Source organism: Manacus candei, unplaced genomic scaffold, assembly GCF_025592945.1.
Source record: "Manacus candei isolate 608988 ecotype Guabito, Panama unplaced genomic scaffold, ASM2559294v1 h1tg000033l, whole genome shotgun sequence".
NCBI lineage: Eukaryota > Metazoa > Chordata > Aves > Passeriformes > Pipridae > Manacus > Manacus candei.
Window position 1 is genome coordinate 5,065,003 of NW_026138081.1, and position 19,042 is coordinate 5,084,044.

At 38.5% G+C, this 19,042-nt stretch overlaps 1 protein-coding gene across 1 annotated transcript; it reads left to right on the forward strand.

Annotated features, from left to right (window-relative positions):
• The first annotated feature begins 82 nt into the window (after nt 1-82).
• On the forward strand, nt 83-19,019 carry SLC39A9 (solute carrier family 39 member 9). The gene is made up of 8 exons (XM_051791479.1): nt 83-322; nt 536-653; nt 4,458-4,566; nt 7,960-8,151; nt 9,651-9,719; nt 10,827-10,912; nt 12,801-12,935; nt 14,607-19,019. Exons 2-8 carry the CDS (start codon nt 558-560, stop codon nt 14,835-14,837), a joined length of 918 nt encoding a protein of 305 aa, XP_051647439.1. The 5' UTR covers nt 83-322; nt 536-557; the 3' UTR covers nt 14,838-19,019.
• The last annotated feature ends 23 nt before the right edge of the window (nt 19,020-19,042 follow it).

A 19,042-nucleotide genomic window follows, 5' to 3' on the forward strand; every position in this document is an offset into this window, starting at 1 on the left:
GGCCGGCGGGGGAGGCCTCCCCGGAGCGGCGGGGGCGGGGCGCGGCGCGCGGCCATCTTTGGTGAGGGTCAGGGTTCTCCCCGCCAGCCCGCGGCCTCGCCCGCCATCTTGGGGCCGGGAAGCGCGCGGGGCTGGGCGAGGCGCGGCCCGGCCCGGAAGGGGAAGTTCGGACGTGCCACTCGGGCAGCGGGTGCGGGGCAGGAGCGTCGGTCCCGCAGCGTCCTCCCCTCGTCCCCGCTGTGAGAAGCCGCTTGGGTGCTCGCTGTCCCCTCCCGCCTCCCCTGGGAGCGGCGCGGTGCGGGAGAGGGTTCCGCTGGCTCAGGTGAGGGCCGGGCCTGCCCGCCGGGGGCAGAGCCCCCCCCGCCCTCCGGCCTTGGCGGGTCTCCCCGCGCACCCCCGGCTGGGGGCACAGCCGGCCGGAGCCGCCGGGCGACAGAGACATGGCTGAGAGCCTCTCCTGGGAGCTCGGTGTCTGCACGGGCTAAGGCGTGCGGCCGGGCGAGGTGGAAAAGTTGCTGTTGAATTTCACTTCAAGGGACCGCACAGAAAGCGGCGAAATGGATGACTTCCCCTCCATCTGCCTGCTGTCCCTGGCCATGCTGGTTGCCTGCTATGTGGCAGGAATTATCCCCTTGGCGGTTAATTTCTCCGAGGTAAGACGGCTCCGCCGAACTGCTCGTTGGTTGCTAAGGGAGAAACCAGATGGGGAGATCTCCCAGTAGGAGTTAACGCTGTCCTTTTGAAAGTCCGGCAACGCTGTTAGGGGCAATGCTGTAACCTTAAAAGGTTTTTAAGGAAGTTGTGAGTGCGATTTTAATTTTCATTCAAAGTTGCTGTGTAAAATTATGCTGGTTTCAGAGTGTGTATAAAAGCCATTTAAACATGCTAAATTCGAGTCGAACATCTCTGCTACAGGTGCAGCACAGTCTCAGCATGGAAGGACATGAATAGGAGTTGGACTTGGCTATTCTTAGAATTAGAATTAGAAGCTTGTGTAAGAAACTGCTGAAGAGATTATCTCTTCTTATGTGCCTATGGGCTACTCAAATTAAGGCTTTCAAAAACGATTCCAAGAATGTTATCAGAAAACTTTGACTGACAGTTTTGTTCACAGCTTGCAATGCTGAAAATTAAATCTTAGCTTTTTGATCACAATACAAGTTCAAGTTACTGCCCCGGGTAACTCAAAGCATTCTTTTGGAAAAAAAAAATCTTGGATAAATAAGGTACTGTTGAGGGAGAGTGAGACTTTCATAGATTGGGTGAGTTTTCAAAACAGTATGGGATTTCATCATTAAGTGTATTTGGTCATTGAGGTGATGATGATTGTTACATTCTCTGGAAGTCTTCTAATATCCTCTGGTGCCTGAGGGGTTTTTCCTCTTTCTCAGTGATGGTTGTTGTATAGAGGTATGGTGTGAGAATTTAGTTGTTCTAAGGTAGTAAGAGTGCTCTTATGGGAGGTTTCCTGTTTCTCCTGGAAGCAGTGCTGCTTTTGGGAAGCAAAGTGCTGGAAGAGATGTTACTTTTTCTTCCATCGAGTCAGAGGGTGGGCTGCACCTGTCCTTTGGTCCCATTATTTCTAGGAGGCTTTGGGAGCAGTAGACCCTGAGCAGCATGGAAGGAAAGGCTGTTCATTTCAGGAACAGTACAAGTCAGCTAAATGAATTGAAACCTAACAATGTATTCTGAAGTCTTCACATAAATATTTGCAGAGTTCTGTTTTGCCAGTGCTTCCTCTGATGCTTTGATGGACCTCCCCTTATGTGTCTTCAGTGTTGTTGCTTCCAGCATCTCACTCTTCAAAAGTCACTTCTGCCCTGAAGCCTGTGAAGGGTTTTCTTGTGAATTTGTTGAGAGCACTGCCTTGCATGCTAATAATGTCTCTTTTTTTATTTAATTTTGTATTTTGTCATGTATATGTTCAATAGTCACCTGTTTTCTCTGACTTTATGTTCAGTGTTGTTTGAAGATAGGGTTATTGATCTGTCTTTATGTGGTTTATTTATATCGTTGAATTAGTGGTCTCCTAAATCTCTCAAGGCTTTCAGCAGTGCAGGAATACAGATCTGTTGTGGATCCAAAATTCTCCATAAGCAGTAACCATGTACTTATTAGCCTTTTGTGTGTGTGGTATTTTACTATCAATGCACATGTGTGCAATCGAGTTTATTGTAGTATCTTAGGTTCTCAGAAATTCTTGACTCGGTTTTACTCTTGATTTAAATTGGGTGTCTTAAGGGTTTGCATGCAATGCTGGTTTAAAAGAGGAGAAGAATATTTCTGCAAATTATATACAAATCCTAGCTAATCCTGGAAGTGTATAATTAGAAGTTAGAATGGTTTTGTTAAAAGTGATTGCTTAGGATTCTGCAACAAAGACAATTTCAAACTGAAATGACTGGTTGGACTATGCATTCTATTGTTTGCAAAAGTTTTGCAGGTAGCCCAAGTTAAAATGCCTCTTCCCACTGGCCATTTATAATATTTGAGTTGAAAACAAAAGTGAATGCTATACATAATATACTCCAGATGCTGGAGAACAGTGAAATTATTCATTAGTGTTATTACATTCCTTCAGATGAGTTTTTTGCCATTGAACCTATTACTTGTGTTCTGATTTCATGCTGGTTTCTATTACTGTAATTAGATTAGGATATCCTTGAAAGTGTAAAACTGGCAAAGCCAGGTATGACTAAACATTGGTGGTAAAAAGGTGCAGATTGTACCGAGCTTCGCCTTACTTCTGTGTGCAGATGTACCCTTTCAGCTTAATCCTGACTTACAGGACTCTGTTGGTCTAATTTAGGGCTAGAAACAACACTGTACCAGTTCTTGAGGCTAAGTCTTAAGTTTTAGTCTAAACGCAAAAGTTTAAAAAAAAAGAGTTGTAGCAATTCGAATGTTTTGGTGATATAAGAGAGGCCAGCAGTGTTGTCTGTGAAAGTAGGTATGAGTTTTTTTGATATGTTCCAGTAAAAGTTTCAGTGCCATGTAGATTTAAAATAAATACTGAGTAGTGAAACAGCTTGCTAATTTGAGGAATTTAAGATTTTTCCCATGGATTTTTAGCACTGTTTACTCTGCTGCTCTTGTTTTTTAACAAGAGACACACAAGTGTGTTTCACTGAAATTGTTTGATTTCTTGGATAAAACTATATTGCTTTTGCTTGTCTGTGTAGGCTGTTATTAAATTTCTGTATTTGCCCCATCTAAATATTTTGTACTGATAAGGAGATGGAGTCTTATCTTGAAACACTAATTTGTTAGTGTGTATTATTTCCATGGATATTCAAAATTCACAGATGCCCAAGGGAAAGCAAGCAGTACTCTGTATTTGCAGTTGTAAGAAATCAGTATTACTTTTGACACTTTTTCCCTTTTTTTATGGACGTATGCAAAAGATACTATAGTGTTGCAGGTAAAAATAATTTTTTTTCCCTTGTAAGATACTATGTTTTTGCAAAATGATTATGAAAAGTGGATGTTGAAGGTTATCTTTTAACGTAGATTGCCACTGCATAACAATTTACCAAGTATAGTTATTATATATGGCACTATAAGGTGCATGTTTGCAGAAACTTTACAGGTGTTTTCATCTCTTGCATATTACTATTTGAATTTTCCCCAGTAATGCTGCAGTTGTTTCCTTATGGCCACATTTGGCTTGCTTTTAGAAGGTTAGCTATGCATTTCTCTAGAGCCTCCTACTTCTTCTGTGCAAGTGTTGCCTGTTTTGGTGAGACTGAACAATTTGTGTCATGGTGCACAAAGGAGGATGGATGGCACAAGAAGGGTATGTGGCAAGTGGTTTCCTGTTAATCAGACACTGACTTCTGCGTCCAGGTCCTCAGTAGTTAAAGTTTGTATTTTGGTAGCATTGAGCATGGGAGATGATGATGATGGCTCTGCCACAAAATATGTGCTACGTGGTTGTTATGAGGACCTAGACTCCCCTGATTGCTCCATGTGATATGAGGGGAGCTCTTACAGAAATTGTGAGAAGTGGCCTCTGCAAACTGTTGTATTTTAGAGTCTATTAGATGTTCATGTAATTGGATTTTAGTACATGGCTTTGACTTAAGCCTGTCACAAGGAAATGAATTGGTAGTTTTATTAATAGAACATAATATAGTGAGTTTGGGAGGAGTGATAAGTCTCTAAGCTTTTTGCCCCAAATTAGAATATAACTAGGAAGATAACCCTAAGTAACAGTACAAGTACTGATAAACTATGTCTGTTTTTTAATCTTGTAGAAATTCTTCCCAAAATATGAGTTAAACTATTATTCTTTGCTATACTGTAAAACCATTTTTAGGTATTGTTGTTAAAGTTTAATTGCAAATTGTCAATACTAATGTAACAAGTAACCCCCTGTCCCAACCTCTGTTAATAAGGGAGATTAAAGAAAGCATTTTTATTCCTAAAGATGATACTTGTTTTGTACTTGCTTGCAGGAGAGGTTGAAGTTGGTGACTGTTCTGGGTGCTGGGCTGCTATGTGGGACTGCCTTGGCTGTCATTGTGCCAGAAGGAGTACATGCACTTTATGAAGATATTTTGGAGGGTAAGAACCAAACCCAGATGGCCTCGCTCAAGGGTTTGCTCTCCATTCAAATTTAATTCTGAATAGACTAATTTTCTCCTGTAATGTTATGGCTAGTAGTGAATACAATTGCTGTGAACGTTTGCATTTTTTAAGTTTTTTTCACTAAACAGGGCATACTGTTCACATATGACATCTACAGCTTGCAGTTTAGAGCTACATGGTCTGTAACTTTGTTTAGTTTGTGGAGAAAGACCATTACTGCAGAAATATTCCCAGAAGTATTATATTAGTAATATCAGAAGTATTTACCTAGAAAAAAAAGAATTTGTCTGTGGCTTCAGACTCCATGTCTAACTCACAGTATCATGTCTAAAGACAGTCTATCAATAAAGATTTTTTTTTTATATTTCAAAGGGTCGAAATTAAAGGGGTATTACAGATTTAACTACAAAAATTATTTCTAGTATTTTTCTTAGAAAAGTAGGATATTCAAAGTTAAGCTTGTGAGAACTTAACAGCTTTCTTTTGTTTGTTTTTTTTTGTTTGTTTTTTTTAAATTCACCTATTTACATAATTAAACCTAGAAAGGTGCACCTGAGGGAAATATTGAGGTGTATTCATAGAGCTGGAAAAACAAAAGGAAGAAGGTCTTTGTTTTCCCATTTTCAAGTGTAACTTAAATCTGAGACTGGTTGCTTGCTATCAAGCATTTGAGTGTTTTTCATTGATACAAAAGTAATTTACTGTTACTTCTGTATTTACCCGCAGGCCACAGAATAAATAACTTCTAATTTTTGACCTTGCAGGCTAAGAGCCAACAATAAATCATGACTTGGATTATTCTTTGATCATAAACCTCTGTATGTGTGTATTGAAACCTTGGTTTGAGTGCTGCCAGCAGATAAAATTCTTTTGCTGACATCAGTCCTTTGTTTTGACTCATGAAACTGTATAACCACTGTCAGAGAGATTGCCATGAGTTACACACTATGTTTTACAGCTTGAAATGATCTGAAGCAAACTTAACTTCTTAATATAGATGACAACAATCTTGTGTGGTCTGAAGTAATTTTTTCTTGTTCAGCGAAGATATGTTTGAAATCTTGCAAGGGGTACCAAGCCTATTCTGGTGTGCTTTGTAGCAAAGGCACTGTGACAACATTTTGTACAGTGGGATGAATGTACACTTGTGTCTCATCCAATAAGATATGTGAATACTCCAGCAAGAATATGACTTGCTAGAGTAAGTCAGATTTTTGGCGTTAGTGTCTAAAATGTCTGAAGAGTAGTGGCCAACCAAAAGACCTCCCCTGACATAACTTCAAATATCTAACATAAACCTCCCCTGACACAACTTCAGGCTGTTCCCTCAGGTCCTGACACTGGATCTTGAGGTTCTTTTCTGCAAAGCTACTTTTCTGATTGTTGTCTCCCAGCATGTAAAGGTACCTGGGGTTATTTCTCCCCATGTTCAGATCTTAAGAGAAAATGAAGTTTCTGATCAAGGATTTGAACATGACAAGAGTCCTCTTCATGGTATAGTGCTAACAGTTGCTTTGTGAGGGAAGAGAAATTAATGTGCATCCATATCACCTGCATCCTTATATTGGACTGTGATGCACTGGAGCTTTGCACATGGGTTGTCTGTTTTCACTTCTTACTCAAAGAATAAATTTTTCTTGAGTTTGCATGTAAATACAGGAAAATTGCTTCTGTGAATAACTGTGTTCTAAGTGTAGGGAAAGGACAGGAGACTTTATGAAAACAATTACCATTAATGATGCAATACCATCATTAGGTCTATCAGAGAAACACAGAAGAAACATTGTCTTAGGAGCACATTAAAAGGGTTTACAAATGTTAATTTAGCCTGCCAAACATGATTATTAAGCACTGTCCCTGTTCTGTAGTGGAGGCAACTTGTACGTGAATGGTAGGTAGTTCAGGGCTTTGCAGAACAGCATGCAACTCAAACATCTGGCTTGAGATATCAGTTGGGGAAGTAGATTTACTATCTCTTCTCCCATTGGAAACACTTGAGTAATACTGTTTGCAAAGCACCTTACCTGCTGTGGAAGTACAACTATGTATAATAACAAGATTGCCAAGGAGCATTAAATGCCTCTTCTGTATCACTCAAAGGGCTTTCTAGCCTGATGTCTTGTCTCTGCCAGGGACCATAAAGGGAAATACAAAAAAAGGAAAAGAATATATGGTTTAGGTGAGCAGTGTCTGAATCCAAGAGGTCAAATATTACTATGCTCTATATGGTAGTTGAGAACTTAATTCAAAATTTTCTATTCCTGATCTTTGGTTGTACCTTTTTAACAGTGTATTTCTGCATGCAGTTGGGAGAAGAAGGTTTTGCCATGATTATTCACTTGTATCAGCTGGAAACAATACCTAGAATTTTGCTAAAAAATAACTGTATTAAATCTCTTTCACATAAATGTATTAAGGCAACTCTTACCAATCTTTGCTGGCCAATACTAAAGAAGCTATGTACTTCTGGACATCTCCGACTGTCAGATGGGATTGCAGAAGCAGATGTTTCCTATGGTCATAAGCAAGGTTGGAGGATCTTGTGCATCTGTCTTGTGAGCTTCTAGGCCAAAGACTACTAGAAATGTTAAGTGCACATGCTGGAAAACTTTCTCTTTTAAGCCTGTGTAAATGCAGAGCGAGTGATGCAATTTATATTGAAATTGGTGGGAATTTTGTGTGGTATTTGCTCGTGATAAAGATCACACATGCTGGCTAAATGGCAGTCTGTAAAAGTTGGTAAAGTTATAGTATTACATCTCTGCTTTTTAAAAGTCATTGCAGGTGGAGACATTTGTTGCTGTTACTAATCTATGAAATATTTGAAAATGTTTTAAAATTATGAACTGTGCACCAAATAAAGCATTTTCTACAAAGAAACTTAATTAAAAACCTGTTGAGACATCATCTTTTCCATTCTTAGATTTTAGACTCATTTGGAGCTCGTCTGATTTCAGGGTAGCTCAGTGAGATGAAGTAAATGTCGTGGGGAGGGCATGGACAAGCTTTTATTTTCTCACTTAAATGAAGATTATGAAGTAACTGCTTGAGAGTATCACTGAATATTGACAAAATTGGCAACTTCAATTAAAAGGGAATTATACAGCAATTTTTATCAATTAATTTGTATTTAAAGTGCAGCATTTAAACAAAGTAGCCTAGCTTATCATGTGTTAATGCTTTACTTGCTTTTCCATGCTGAAGATATATGAGGAGAGACCAACCAGGCTTCCCAAAAAAGAAAGACCTTAAATAAGGACTTCTGTGTATTGTCCAAGAAAGTGTAAGGAAGGCTTTCAGCAAAGGAGGAAAAAGGTGGCCGTGTCATGTTTAGTCCCATCTCCTAATCTGTTTGCTTGCCTGTCACAGGGAAGCATCACCCGGCGAGCGAGATGCAGCGAGTGATTGAGTCTGAGAAGGTAGCAAAAGTCGCGGTTGTACCTGAGCATGGCCACGACCATTCCAGGTTGCATGCCTACATCGGTGTATCCCTTGTCCTTGGCTTTGTCTTCATGCTTTTGGTGGATCAGATAGGCAGCTCTCATGTGCACTCTACAGATGGTAAGTAAAGATTCAGTAAGATTGAATTAGATTTGTTAATTCATTTTAATTACCATGTTGTGATTTATTTTTTTTTTGAGTGCTACCAGATTTAATTTGTCCAGAGTGTTTCAGTAGGTGCTTTACAAACATAAATCGGGGTCCATGTGAAATGCTTATGCTGGAACTGTATCCTGAAATTCAGCATAGTTTGAGAGCTTGCTTCTCTAACATGAAATAAGTGTGAGCACATATGGTGTGGGGGTGAAGGGTGACTTGACACTTGAGTTATTGCCTGTTTTACAGTATCACCCATAGGGGATTTCTTTGGCTTTCTAAAAAACTTCAGGTTAGTCTTATATTCATTTGGGTTTTCCTACATAATTGTCATACATATAGGTAAGCTTTGCAAAGAACAGGTTATCTTAAGTAAGAATGCAGAAAGGATTAGAGGTAAGCTCTGGTCCTTTACTGCAACTGCACAGCTGGACCTCCCACACTAGTCTAGAGCTTCACTTTCACTTACTTTAAAATATCTCCTGCTTTGTCTAAAGGTTTGTCAACTTCTTGCAAGACTACAGTTGCCTTTGTTTACTGCCTGAGGCTTAATACTCAGACTGTCACTTGAAATACACCAAAGGTGTTCTGTCATTTGAGAAGATATTTTATTGCCTTTGGCTGCTCATTTTCTCCCACATAATTGCCTCTAATGGTGGAATTTGACCCTCAAAAATTAAGGAATTGATCTTAAAGGAGAAGTAAAACATACAAAGGAGAGGGGTGATATGTTTTGGTGGGATTCTTGGCAGTTCACAGTGTAGCTGTGCAAATGCTTCTATGGGGTTAGTGTGGTGGGACAGATGGAAGACCAGTGCAGGGGCTGTGTCACCCTTGTGCTCCTGAAGAAGTGTAAATGGAGCCACAGCCATGGCTAGCTGATTTTCAAAGCTTTTAGAAGGAAACAAGGGCAGTAAGGATGTCAGGAAGACGCAGGTGAGCAACTGTCAGAAGAATCCTTGGTTTGTACAGGTTATAATCCTTTTCTATGTTTCTGATCATAGCAAATACCAGAAGAAAATTTAATTGTGTCTGTGTTAGATATGCACACTATAAAATAGGATATTAAGTAAAGTTTTATCTAGCCTGTACCTCTGTCACTGGAAATGTAGTGGGTTTGTTATTTTTTTTAAAGCTGCTGGAGAAAAACACTTTTCTCTTGAAGCAATGTCTTACAGTTTTGTTATCTCCCAAATGGCTACATATTACTTTGTCTAAATTAGAAAAATTCTGTAGGCCAGAATGGAGGTATAATGTAAAATGTGATTCTCTTTGAGTGTGTTTAGTACTGGTCAATCCCAAACAAATTTAAAGGAAATGTTCTTAGTGAGTGTCTCCTCATGTTTGACATGAGTATACCATTGCTGTCAGCCAAGTGCAGCTTATGGAATTAATTTCTCATTCTTCCAGCATCATTTGTGTGTTTGATCCCTTTATATTAACTTTTCTCATGATTGTTTCAGATCCAGAAGCTGCAAGATCAGGCAACTCCAAAATCACCACAACACTGGGACTAGTAGTCCATGCTGCAGGTAACGTGGGATCTATTGCTAGTGCTTGACAAGGACATCCATTGCTGTGTGGGTCATCTTTGGATGTGATGGACACACTTGGGTTTTGCATTTGAAGGTCGCTTTTTATTAAAAAAAAAAAAAGGTAGAGCAGAGAGAACTAAGGATATTCCCAGAATTAACTGGGAAAATACCAGTTCTCAGATGTTCCACAGAGTTTTATTTGGGTATGGTATTTTCACTCTTTTATTTTTCCCATTTGAAAAGTTGTGTGATGCTCATTCTCTGCCACTTCAGTTCCTTTGCTGGCTCCTCTAGCTGCTGAATTTCAGTACATGCTAAGGCGTTTGATAAGTAGTATGAAACACCTTTGGGTTTGCTTGTTGGTTCACCTGTGGTTTTTTTTAAAAATACTAATTTAAAAAATAGTATCTTGTAGGAAAAAAGACGTAAGGTGGAGCACAAAGATTTAACTGAAACACAGTGCAACTTGCAAAGACTGACTGTGCATGTGATGCAGTCAACCCATGCAGAAATAATTAGATTGTTTTTATTCTTGATTGATATGTAGTATAAATATGATGCTTTTTAATCTTCTGCTGAGGGTTGCTGTCTAGAGAAGTCAGATGTTGATCAAAAAGATACTTCTTCACTTAACAAAGTGTCTATATATTAAGGAATAATATTGTATCCATTTTCTGTTTCATTTGGACAATACATTTATGTTAAATGATAAAAAATTATTTACAATAGTTATATTTGAAAAATCATTTAGAGGGTAATAATAAAACTGATTTTTTTTAATTTAGACAGGAAGCTTGTTCTACTACAGAAGACTAAAACAACTAAACTTGTTACCTGGTTCTAATTTGAAAGGATGTATCAATACTGAGTAGATTCTCAGTATGGTTTTCATGGTCTTGGGAAATATGAGACAGCTCCTGTTGAGGGTTGTCTGATATTCTGAAATCTTGTGGCTTAACAAACAAAGGCAAGTTTTGAGTTGCTGTTGTTAATGGCATTTTGAATCACAACTTCTTAAATCAACATGGTTTTTACTGTCAGCCGTTGAGGGGGTGGGGAAGCTCATGTGGAGGAATAATTAATGAATTTGCACTCCTTTTTCAGCTGATGGTGTTGCATTGGGTGCAGCAGCTTCTACTTCTCAGACTAGTGTCCAGTTGATAGTGTTTGTTGCAATTATGTTGCACAAGGTAAGTCATCATCTAAAAAAAATCTTACTTGCTCTTCAAAAGAGTACTAAAGCACAGAGGAATTGCTAAAGATCTAAAGTTTCCTCAGTGATGTAATGCCATTGAAATAAACAGGTTAATAGTACAGTTTCAGGGACCAAAAAGCGCTGGTATGATGTATGATGGAAAAACAAATGATTGATGCTAAGTCTGAATGGGGTACAAATGAAAGAGAAATCTGACTGCCTTCTGCCTACCTTGGTTGCAGTGGCTGGGACAAGTCTCCCAAAAGTGAGGAGAGAATAATAACTCATGAAGAAATGTCAGCTTCACACTTCTTCAGAAGCTAGTGTGGTAGTGTTTGGTTGTTTTAACAAACAAAAGCCCTATAGATTCTTACTGCTGTAAGAGATGTATCCAGAGAAGTGAAGCACAGAAATATATGCTAGGGCATTAAAGGAGGAAAAGCAGTTTTATGCTGATTACAAATCTTTTGGTTCTCTGATGTTCTTAAGAAAATGGAAAGGATATTTATTTTGAAGGGTTTTAGTGTTTAAAGGGTTAGTCTTTTGAAACCACTCAATATCAGTGTACTAAATTACAACTTCTAGTTACGTCTGTTATTGTAGTAGTTTCAACATCAGTCATATGCGATGACTGCAGGAAAAAAAATTAAATATGTTTCTGCTGGTAACAAGCAAACAATAGCTCTTGAAGATGGGAAGATCTTTCCTTAATACTTGTGCAAATGTAAAGGCTCTAAATATACATGTGCAGATGCCTATTTGCCTTATGCTAACACATGGATGGATTACAGTAGTTAGTCATACATTATTGAATAACTTGCTTGTATAATTACATGTTCAAAATGTTAGGGAACCCACATCTAGTATGTCTTTTCTTCAGTGTTCATACAAGAAACTGTGGCTTATGTAACCCTCTTCAGAGGTGGTGATGTCAACGTTGCATCTTGTGTGAAGCTTAATTTGTGGCTGTTGCTAATTGAAACTTTTGTTATTCTTAATGTTCAAATTAACTGACTTCTGAAATTGTACAAATTTAGAAGAGGAAAATTACTCCTATGAAATATTTGGTATTTGAAGGCAAATGTATTTCTTCCCTGGTGTCTTTGTCCTACTCTTATCCTGACTGATGCTTTTGTCTTTCTCATCTTTTTTCTTTCACTCATGGTTTCCATCCTCTATGTTTAAAAAAAAAAGATTATGGATAAAAATGCTCAGTGCATTTTAGCGTCCTACATAAAAAATGTAGGACATAAAAAATGTCATGCTTGCTATTGTCTTTATGCAAGCAAAGATATAGTAAATTTCATGAGTAGTAGGACAGCTATGCCTTTTGGATAAGAAACTGGATGTCAGCAGAGAGAGAAGGGATTGTTTGTTTGCTACCTGATGGGAACAGGAATGAAACTGAATGATGAAGTAATCAAAAGACCTTTTAAGTCTTTGTTAACATGGAGGCTGACAGTTACCTGTCTTTGGGCAATTTTTTCCCTCCTCGTGTTAATTTTAGAATTTTTCTGCTGTAGATAAAGAAACTCTCTATCTAAGGATGTGTAGTAGTAACAAGAAAAGAAATTACCAAAGTTAATGGAAACTTGGAGATTATAGCAATGACTCAAGTCAGAATGAATATTTTAATATTTATAATGACTACACAGGTATGTGTTTTCTGATAGCCAGAGTGTGAGTTTCCATTAGGTACAGTTATTAAGATGGGGTGGTCTGCAGAACTGATGGTTTATTTGGGTTAGCTGCAACATACTAGTGCTCATCCTGAATTTCTTCCAATTCAGTACATTTTATAGTAAGTTGTATTTCAACTTTTTCTCATATTTCAAGGGGTTTTAGAATGTATTGTATTACCAGTGTGTATTGTTTTTTTGCAGGCACCAGCTGCCTTTGGCCTGGTCTCCTTCCTGATGCATGCGGGGCTAGAACGGAATCGAATTAGAAAACACTTGCTGGTCTTTGCATTGGCAGCACCTGTTATGTCGATGGTGACATACCTAGGGCTAAGCAAGGTAGGTCTGTGATCTTGTTCTGCCCAAAATCTAGCTTAGTGCTGGAGTTTGGGGAAAGGAATATCATGATTTTCATATAACAAAATTCCAAACTGCTTGAAAAATTTAGCAGAATGGAGATTTTAAAAAAAGTTGATGAAAAGGTAGCAACATGAATGCACAAAACAAATAACCCATGCTTTCCATCACAGTGATATAATGCCTTTACAGAGTTTTGTATAGCTTTTTTTAAAAGTCTGATTTCTGTCTTTTCTACTTTCTGTTGCTCCCCACTGAGAACAACTTACTCATATACCAGGCTTTATCAGATGCCTACTTAACTGTGTAATTTTCAGCATTGTTGCATGCATTCTTCTTTTAATGTGCAGGTAGAAAATAATCTTTGCTAGTTTCCCCTACCATCCCAGAAGTGGTCCTCTGTGTTCAAAGTCTGTGTCAGAAGTTGAATCCTCAGCTAGAACAGCCTTTTTGCCTCTCTTACTCCTTAAAGCATAGTCTTGTCTTGGGTCTATACAACAAATGGCCTGTGAAATGAGCCACTGCACATGGGTTTATCATCTCTGTCCTAACTAAATGTTTCTGCTTCTTATAGCATATCTTTTGGCAGTCCTGTATTTCCAAATTGCTGTGGGTCATGCTGGTGACACACTGTGGGCATGTGTTGTAAAGAGTATAACATGATCTCACAAAACCCAAGGCATGAGAGGAAAGATTAAATAAATCATCTGGGCTAATCCCTTTACTTGCCAGAGAGGAATTATATTTGACATTACAGTGCAAGAGGCAGCAGAAAAAAGGGTTGGGTTTGTAAATGGAAATAAGAATTCTGTTTGAGCATTCTTTTGAAGCATGCTCATCAAGAGTTGGGTTTGCATTTTGCGCTTCAGCAAGAACAGAGAATTGATAAGGCATCAGGGCTGTCACAGGAGTTTTATAGTTCCAGATGAAGATGTATCTTTGCTCTTTGAAAAAATGACCCAAGAATGTACCAGAGAACTAAGATCACACCTGAGCTGAAAAGTGTTCAAGAAGCATGTGAATCTGATATGAGTGGGTTTGCATTTCATTACATTTACTGATGTGTAGCGTGATCTTAATCCTAGTATGAATGTGAAGAGGTGCTCAGTTTTGATCCAGAAGTTGCATTTCTTCATGAAGTTTGCATGGAAATTCTGGAAAAGTTTTAGGGGTTTCCTTCTACATACAAATGAAATATTGAATGAGTGATGATTTGGGACTTGGCTCTGAACACCAGATATTTAAAGACTAATATCTTATTTGAACCCTTTGTTTAGAAAAAGGGGGGAAAAAACCAATCTTGAATGTTCTTCCTAAAATTTTTGGCTTTGCAATATCAACTTTATTTTTTTTCAAAACATGTTTTGTATGTTGTGAGATGGTCAAACAAGATGCTTCTGCAGAGACTGTGACTTTTTTTCTTTTGCAAGAAGTCCAAAGTGAAGCAACTTGGATGAGGAGTGTCTTTCTGCCCCCCCCAACTTTAGAGTGCCTGTTACTACATGTAAGGTGCAAGACACAAAAGAACATGCTTGTCATTGCGAGAGAAGAGAGTTCATAGAAATCCTGTTGTGTCTGGACATATACAGAATTTTTTTTTGTTACCCATTGAAGAACTTCCGCTTATCCTCACTTTTGCTCTTTGTGTTTCAGAGCAGCAAAGAAGCTCTTTCAGAAGTCAATGCCACTGGAGTTGCTATGCTGTTTTCTGCTGGGACTTTTCTTTACGTTGCCACAGTTCATGTCCTTCCAGAAGTAGGAGGAATTGCTCATAGCCACAAACCTGAAACAACTGGAGGAAAAGGACTCAGTCGTCTGGAGGTGGCAGCCCTAGTATTAGGATGCCTTATTCCTCTAGTTTTGTCTATTGGACACCATCACTAAAAGCTCAGATTTCACTGTTCTCCTCCTCGATCTGACATGAGCAGTAAAATGTCGGCTGCTCCCTTTACTATTGTCTCTTATCCATCATCCATCCCATCCACTGTATGGAGTTCAGAGGGAATCTTGATTGCAAAATGAGGAATACTAGGAAAGTTTTTAGTGTAGCAAAATGTACTTTGGCAGCTTGACGTAAATTCTATGTAACTTTCTCTTCTGAAGACATTTGCTATTTTAATTGCTACTTCTGGCCCTATTCTCAGGGAAGATGGAATTTGAAGTTTAAGGAAGGTAAGCAGGGAAGAACATAGCAACTCATCACGAAATTGCAATCACCAAAGTATCCTGCAGTTCAGCTTTCACAGCTGAGGGCAAAAACCATGGATTGCTGCATTATGAAAGGTTGAAGTCTTACTGATGAAGAAGGGGGCTCTGCTCTATCGGTTCTGCGCTGTCCTGGCAACATAACTGGTCCTTGTGTTGTTTGTCACTAATTGTATTGCAGCAATGGGCTACACTTGGAACTCTGGATAACACTGCTGTTGTCACAGAAGAGTCACTTGATAGGAAAGAAATTATGTAGACAAAGTGTAGGATTAGACTAAGAATCAGCCGGTTAAGAAAGTGCAAGTGAATTTTGCAGTGTATTCCACTATTTAAGACAAAGGATAGAAGCAAGGAGAACAGTGTTTTGATTGTTTATCCAATGGTTAATAAATTCTAAAAAGGCACTTTTTCTTGGGAGATGGTCTGCTTCCAAGTCAGTCATGTGTTAAGCACCAAAAATGTTAGCAGGAATTACATCTTGGGTACTATGATTACACTACTGCTTCTATTGAGAGAAATACCCATAGTGCCCTTTGAAATAGAGCTGTTCTGGGCTCTGGGGAGTAGAAATCTGATGGAGACAGCAGTTAAGGGACCAGAGAACTTTACTAGCTCATTTTCAAAAGTCCGAACTGCTGAAATCAGTGGAGGGCTGTGTGAGTTTTTCACTAAATAAAAGGTATAAAGGATAACAAAACTAGTTGTTTAGTTAAATATTTATGCTGCAGATAGAGTACAAAGTGTTTCAAAAGCAGTTCTGAACAAAAAAACCCCAACAAACAGAAAACCAAACTGGTGGGTTCCCAGTGGACTTGTTAGACATTTTGTTCTTCCTTTGGGAATTGTTCATTCACCTCTTATTGAGAAGCATTAGTTTTGGTGAATCTACTGAAGGACTTATTGCCAATTCATGATGTCTCTCACTGCAGAGGAGTGGTGAAAGAGCCCTCTATTTCCCAGGCACAGCTTTGTCTTGTCAGGCACCATTTCTCTTATTCAGAATATATTACACTCTAGTAACTGTAGTGCATTGAAAAGTCAGGAGTTCTTGACATGCACAGGATCAGCATAACATTCTTTCTTTAGGGGAAAACTTTTTAATGCCATACCTGTTTTAAACTGTACTTTGTCTGCACTTTTTAAAGATAACATTGCCAAATATATTTTTCTTTTTGATTGTTTTTTTGTTTGAAATGAATTGTCAAGGCTTGAAATATCTTCTTAACTGAAGTGCTTCTTGTTTCCATTTGAATGAGTGTCTGGTTTTGATGCCATTTATTACTTATACTACGCAGCCCATTGTGCCTCATAACTTCTTCCCATTTTTGTCATTGTTCTGTTTGTCTGTTAGTTCAGTTATGGGTTTGGCCTGGCTCTTGGACTGCTGGTTGCTCTGTCTGTTGGCTTTCTAACAATACGGGTGTATCCTAGGATTGAACCTGGTATTGATTCCCAGGACGGCTTGTTTATTTGTGTCTTTTACTACATAAAAATCCATGCAAAATTATTAAAAATCATTTTTCCCCATGAGACAGTATTTTCAGGTAGAATTGGTGTTTTAGGCCTAAACTAGGATTTTTTGCATTAGGCCTTCAATACTGTGTTCTGAAAAGCCACTGCAAAATTAATGACGTGGATGAGATCCTCTCCTGTGCATTCTTATATGGTTTTGTTTGGTTTTTTACAACATATATATGCAATTAGTAAGTTACTGGTTAAAAAAGTTCAGTGAAACAGCTTTCTAGCATGTGCAAATGATACACAGGGATGTTTACACCAGAGATCCCAGTGTCCTTCCTGATTTCTCACTAGTTAATTTCTTCCTTGATAATCTCACTATTTTACCTTGCTTAATTTTTCCATATAAGTGTTTCCAAACCTGGAGGGTTTGCAAGAGCAGTAACAGAAGCAGGAGATAGCTTAGTGCAGCACTAGGTGCTGATGTTTAGTAAAGCAGTAAATTTTTATTCTTTAAGCTCTTATCTGTCACTTGCATGTGCACCTTGCCCTGGGAGTTAAGGGGGCATCCTGACTACATTCCACTTCAGCCTCATTTTGTGTATAACAATAGCAATGGTTTAGGGAGGTATATAACTAAGGTCCTATTCTATGCCTTTTGTTCCAGTGTTAGAGCATGTGGATAGTACCTTCTTTTAAGGATCAGTGTGTATTGACCAGGACGTGATTTCACTGCTAATATAACCTCTGACACATTAATTGTAGGTGCCACTGTTAAAAGATCTTGTCATCCTTCTATTTTCCTGTCCTTCAGATCATGTTTCCAGTTTCTGGAGCAACCATCAGAAATAGTAATACTCAGTTTAATGATTCATGAAGTACAGAATCCAAGTTATAGCAGCAGGTGAGGGATTTGGAATGAAAACATTGGCAACTTAAAATTGGCACAAAAATTTTGATAACATGCTTTTCATTGTGGCACTTAAGTGATAGAAGACTTCTGTGGTTTTTGCTTTTTTTCTTTTTCAGAAATGGCAACAGCATTTTGTTTTGGCTGCCTCTGTTATCTCTGTGTGGAATTATTATTTTAAATTCTGTAACTGAAACTGCAGTGACTAAAGAAATTTTTGGTTATGTGATAAGGAGAATGTAAAATTTTGAATTATCAAACCTTTCCAAATTGTTAGTACCAGATAGAGGATTATTTTCTTGAAGCAGAGTATTTTAATGAGTTAAAAGAAATGGCCCATTTTATTATAACCTTTTTTTTACCTATCTCCCCATCTGTCACAGTAAATCCAAGCATTGAGTGTAGTGAGGGCCATCTGGTATCATTTTCTACTCCTCAGGGGACCTTGGTACAAACAAATTCCTCTTACTCTCTCTGTAATAGCCATCTCTGCCTGTTTTTTCTTCTGTGAGGTAGATGGCAGCAAGTCTAGCAGGTAATGTTTAAATGTCTCCCTTTCCTTCTGTAAATCCCTCCAGGAAATCCATAATCTTGTCATCACCTGATTTTTTTCAGTTAATGATTTCTTAATTGGCAATAGGAATTGGACTAAAGCTATTTCTGTTGATCCTGATCTGTTCAAGTACTTTCCCTACTGTTCTAATGCTTTTATTATTCCTTATATAAAGAAGGGAAATACTTCTTTTCCAGCACTCGATGACAGATGCAGAAGCTGTACTGACATTAATTTAAGTGAGGATGGCAGAACTGTCACACCTAGACAGGACTTTTTGATTTTTGTGGCTTGTCAGATAGCTGAGTATTAAACACAGAAACCCACCGTTGACTTCAAAAAACCATTTCCAGGTGGATTGTGTAAAAGGTTACTATTATCCAAGAGGCCCAGGAAAACCACTAGTTCAGAGCCTTCAAGGAGCTTTTGATGGTAGCAGTTGCGTCCGTGTGGCATCAGCTAAATGCAGAATAAGAGAGATGCTGTGGAATAAATGTTCCTGCTGGTTCCTTCCTGTTCTATGCTGGGACTTGGGAAGAAGAGGAGGGAAGCATACTTGTATTCTTTTGGGGGTGGAGGGAGGAGGAGAAGTGATTGCAGATTGATGGGAAAGTTTATGATGAATTTCAGATTCTTTATGATGAATTTCAGATTCCTGTTCACATCAAACTTCTTTTAAAAAATAATATTTTTTCTTACTGTTCTTATATCTCTCAGCAGCCTTGGCTTTCCAAGGAAAAACATTGCGTGGTCATTGCTGTTTACCTGACTCCATGTATGGAACTGTAATTTTAATGTCTTTTTTCCAAACCATTTGTACACAAAATCATTCCATGAATGGCTGCCTTATAATTTTTCCACTTTAATTGTGAATGGTTAAAATAATGTTGCCGTTTTCAATTTGTTTTATTATATTAAATTTTTACTAGGTGCAGTGCTTTGGAGTTGGCTTGTCATTTA

What these genes read in the sequence shown, in the direction of transcription:
- SLC39A9 (XM_051791479.1), top strand. Translation starts at nt 558, where the DNA reads ATGGATGACTTCCCCTCCATCTGCCTGCTGTCCCTGGCCATGCTGGTT. An exon ending in TTATGAAGATATTTTGGAGG is followed by an intron (nt 4,567 to 7,959) that starts GTAAGAACCAAA and finishes TGCCTGTCACAG; the next exon opens with GGAAGCATCACCCGGCGAGC. An exon ending in TCATGTGCACTCTACAGATG is followed by an intron (nt 8,152 to 9,650) that starts GTAAGTAAAGAT and finishes TGATTGTTTCAG; the next exon opens with ATCCAGAAGCTGCAAGATCA.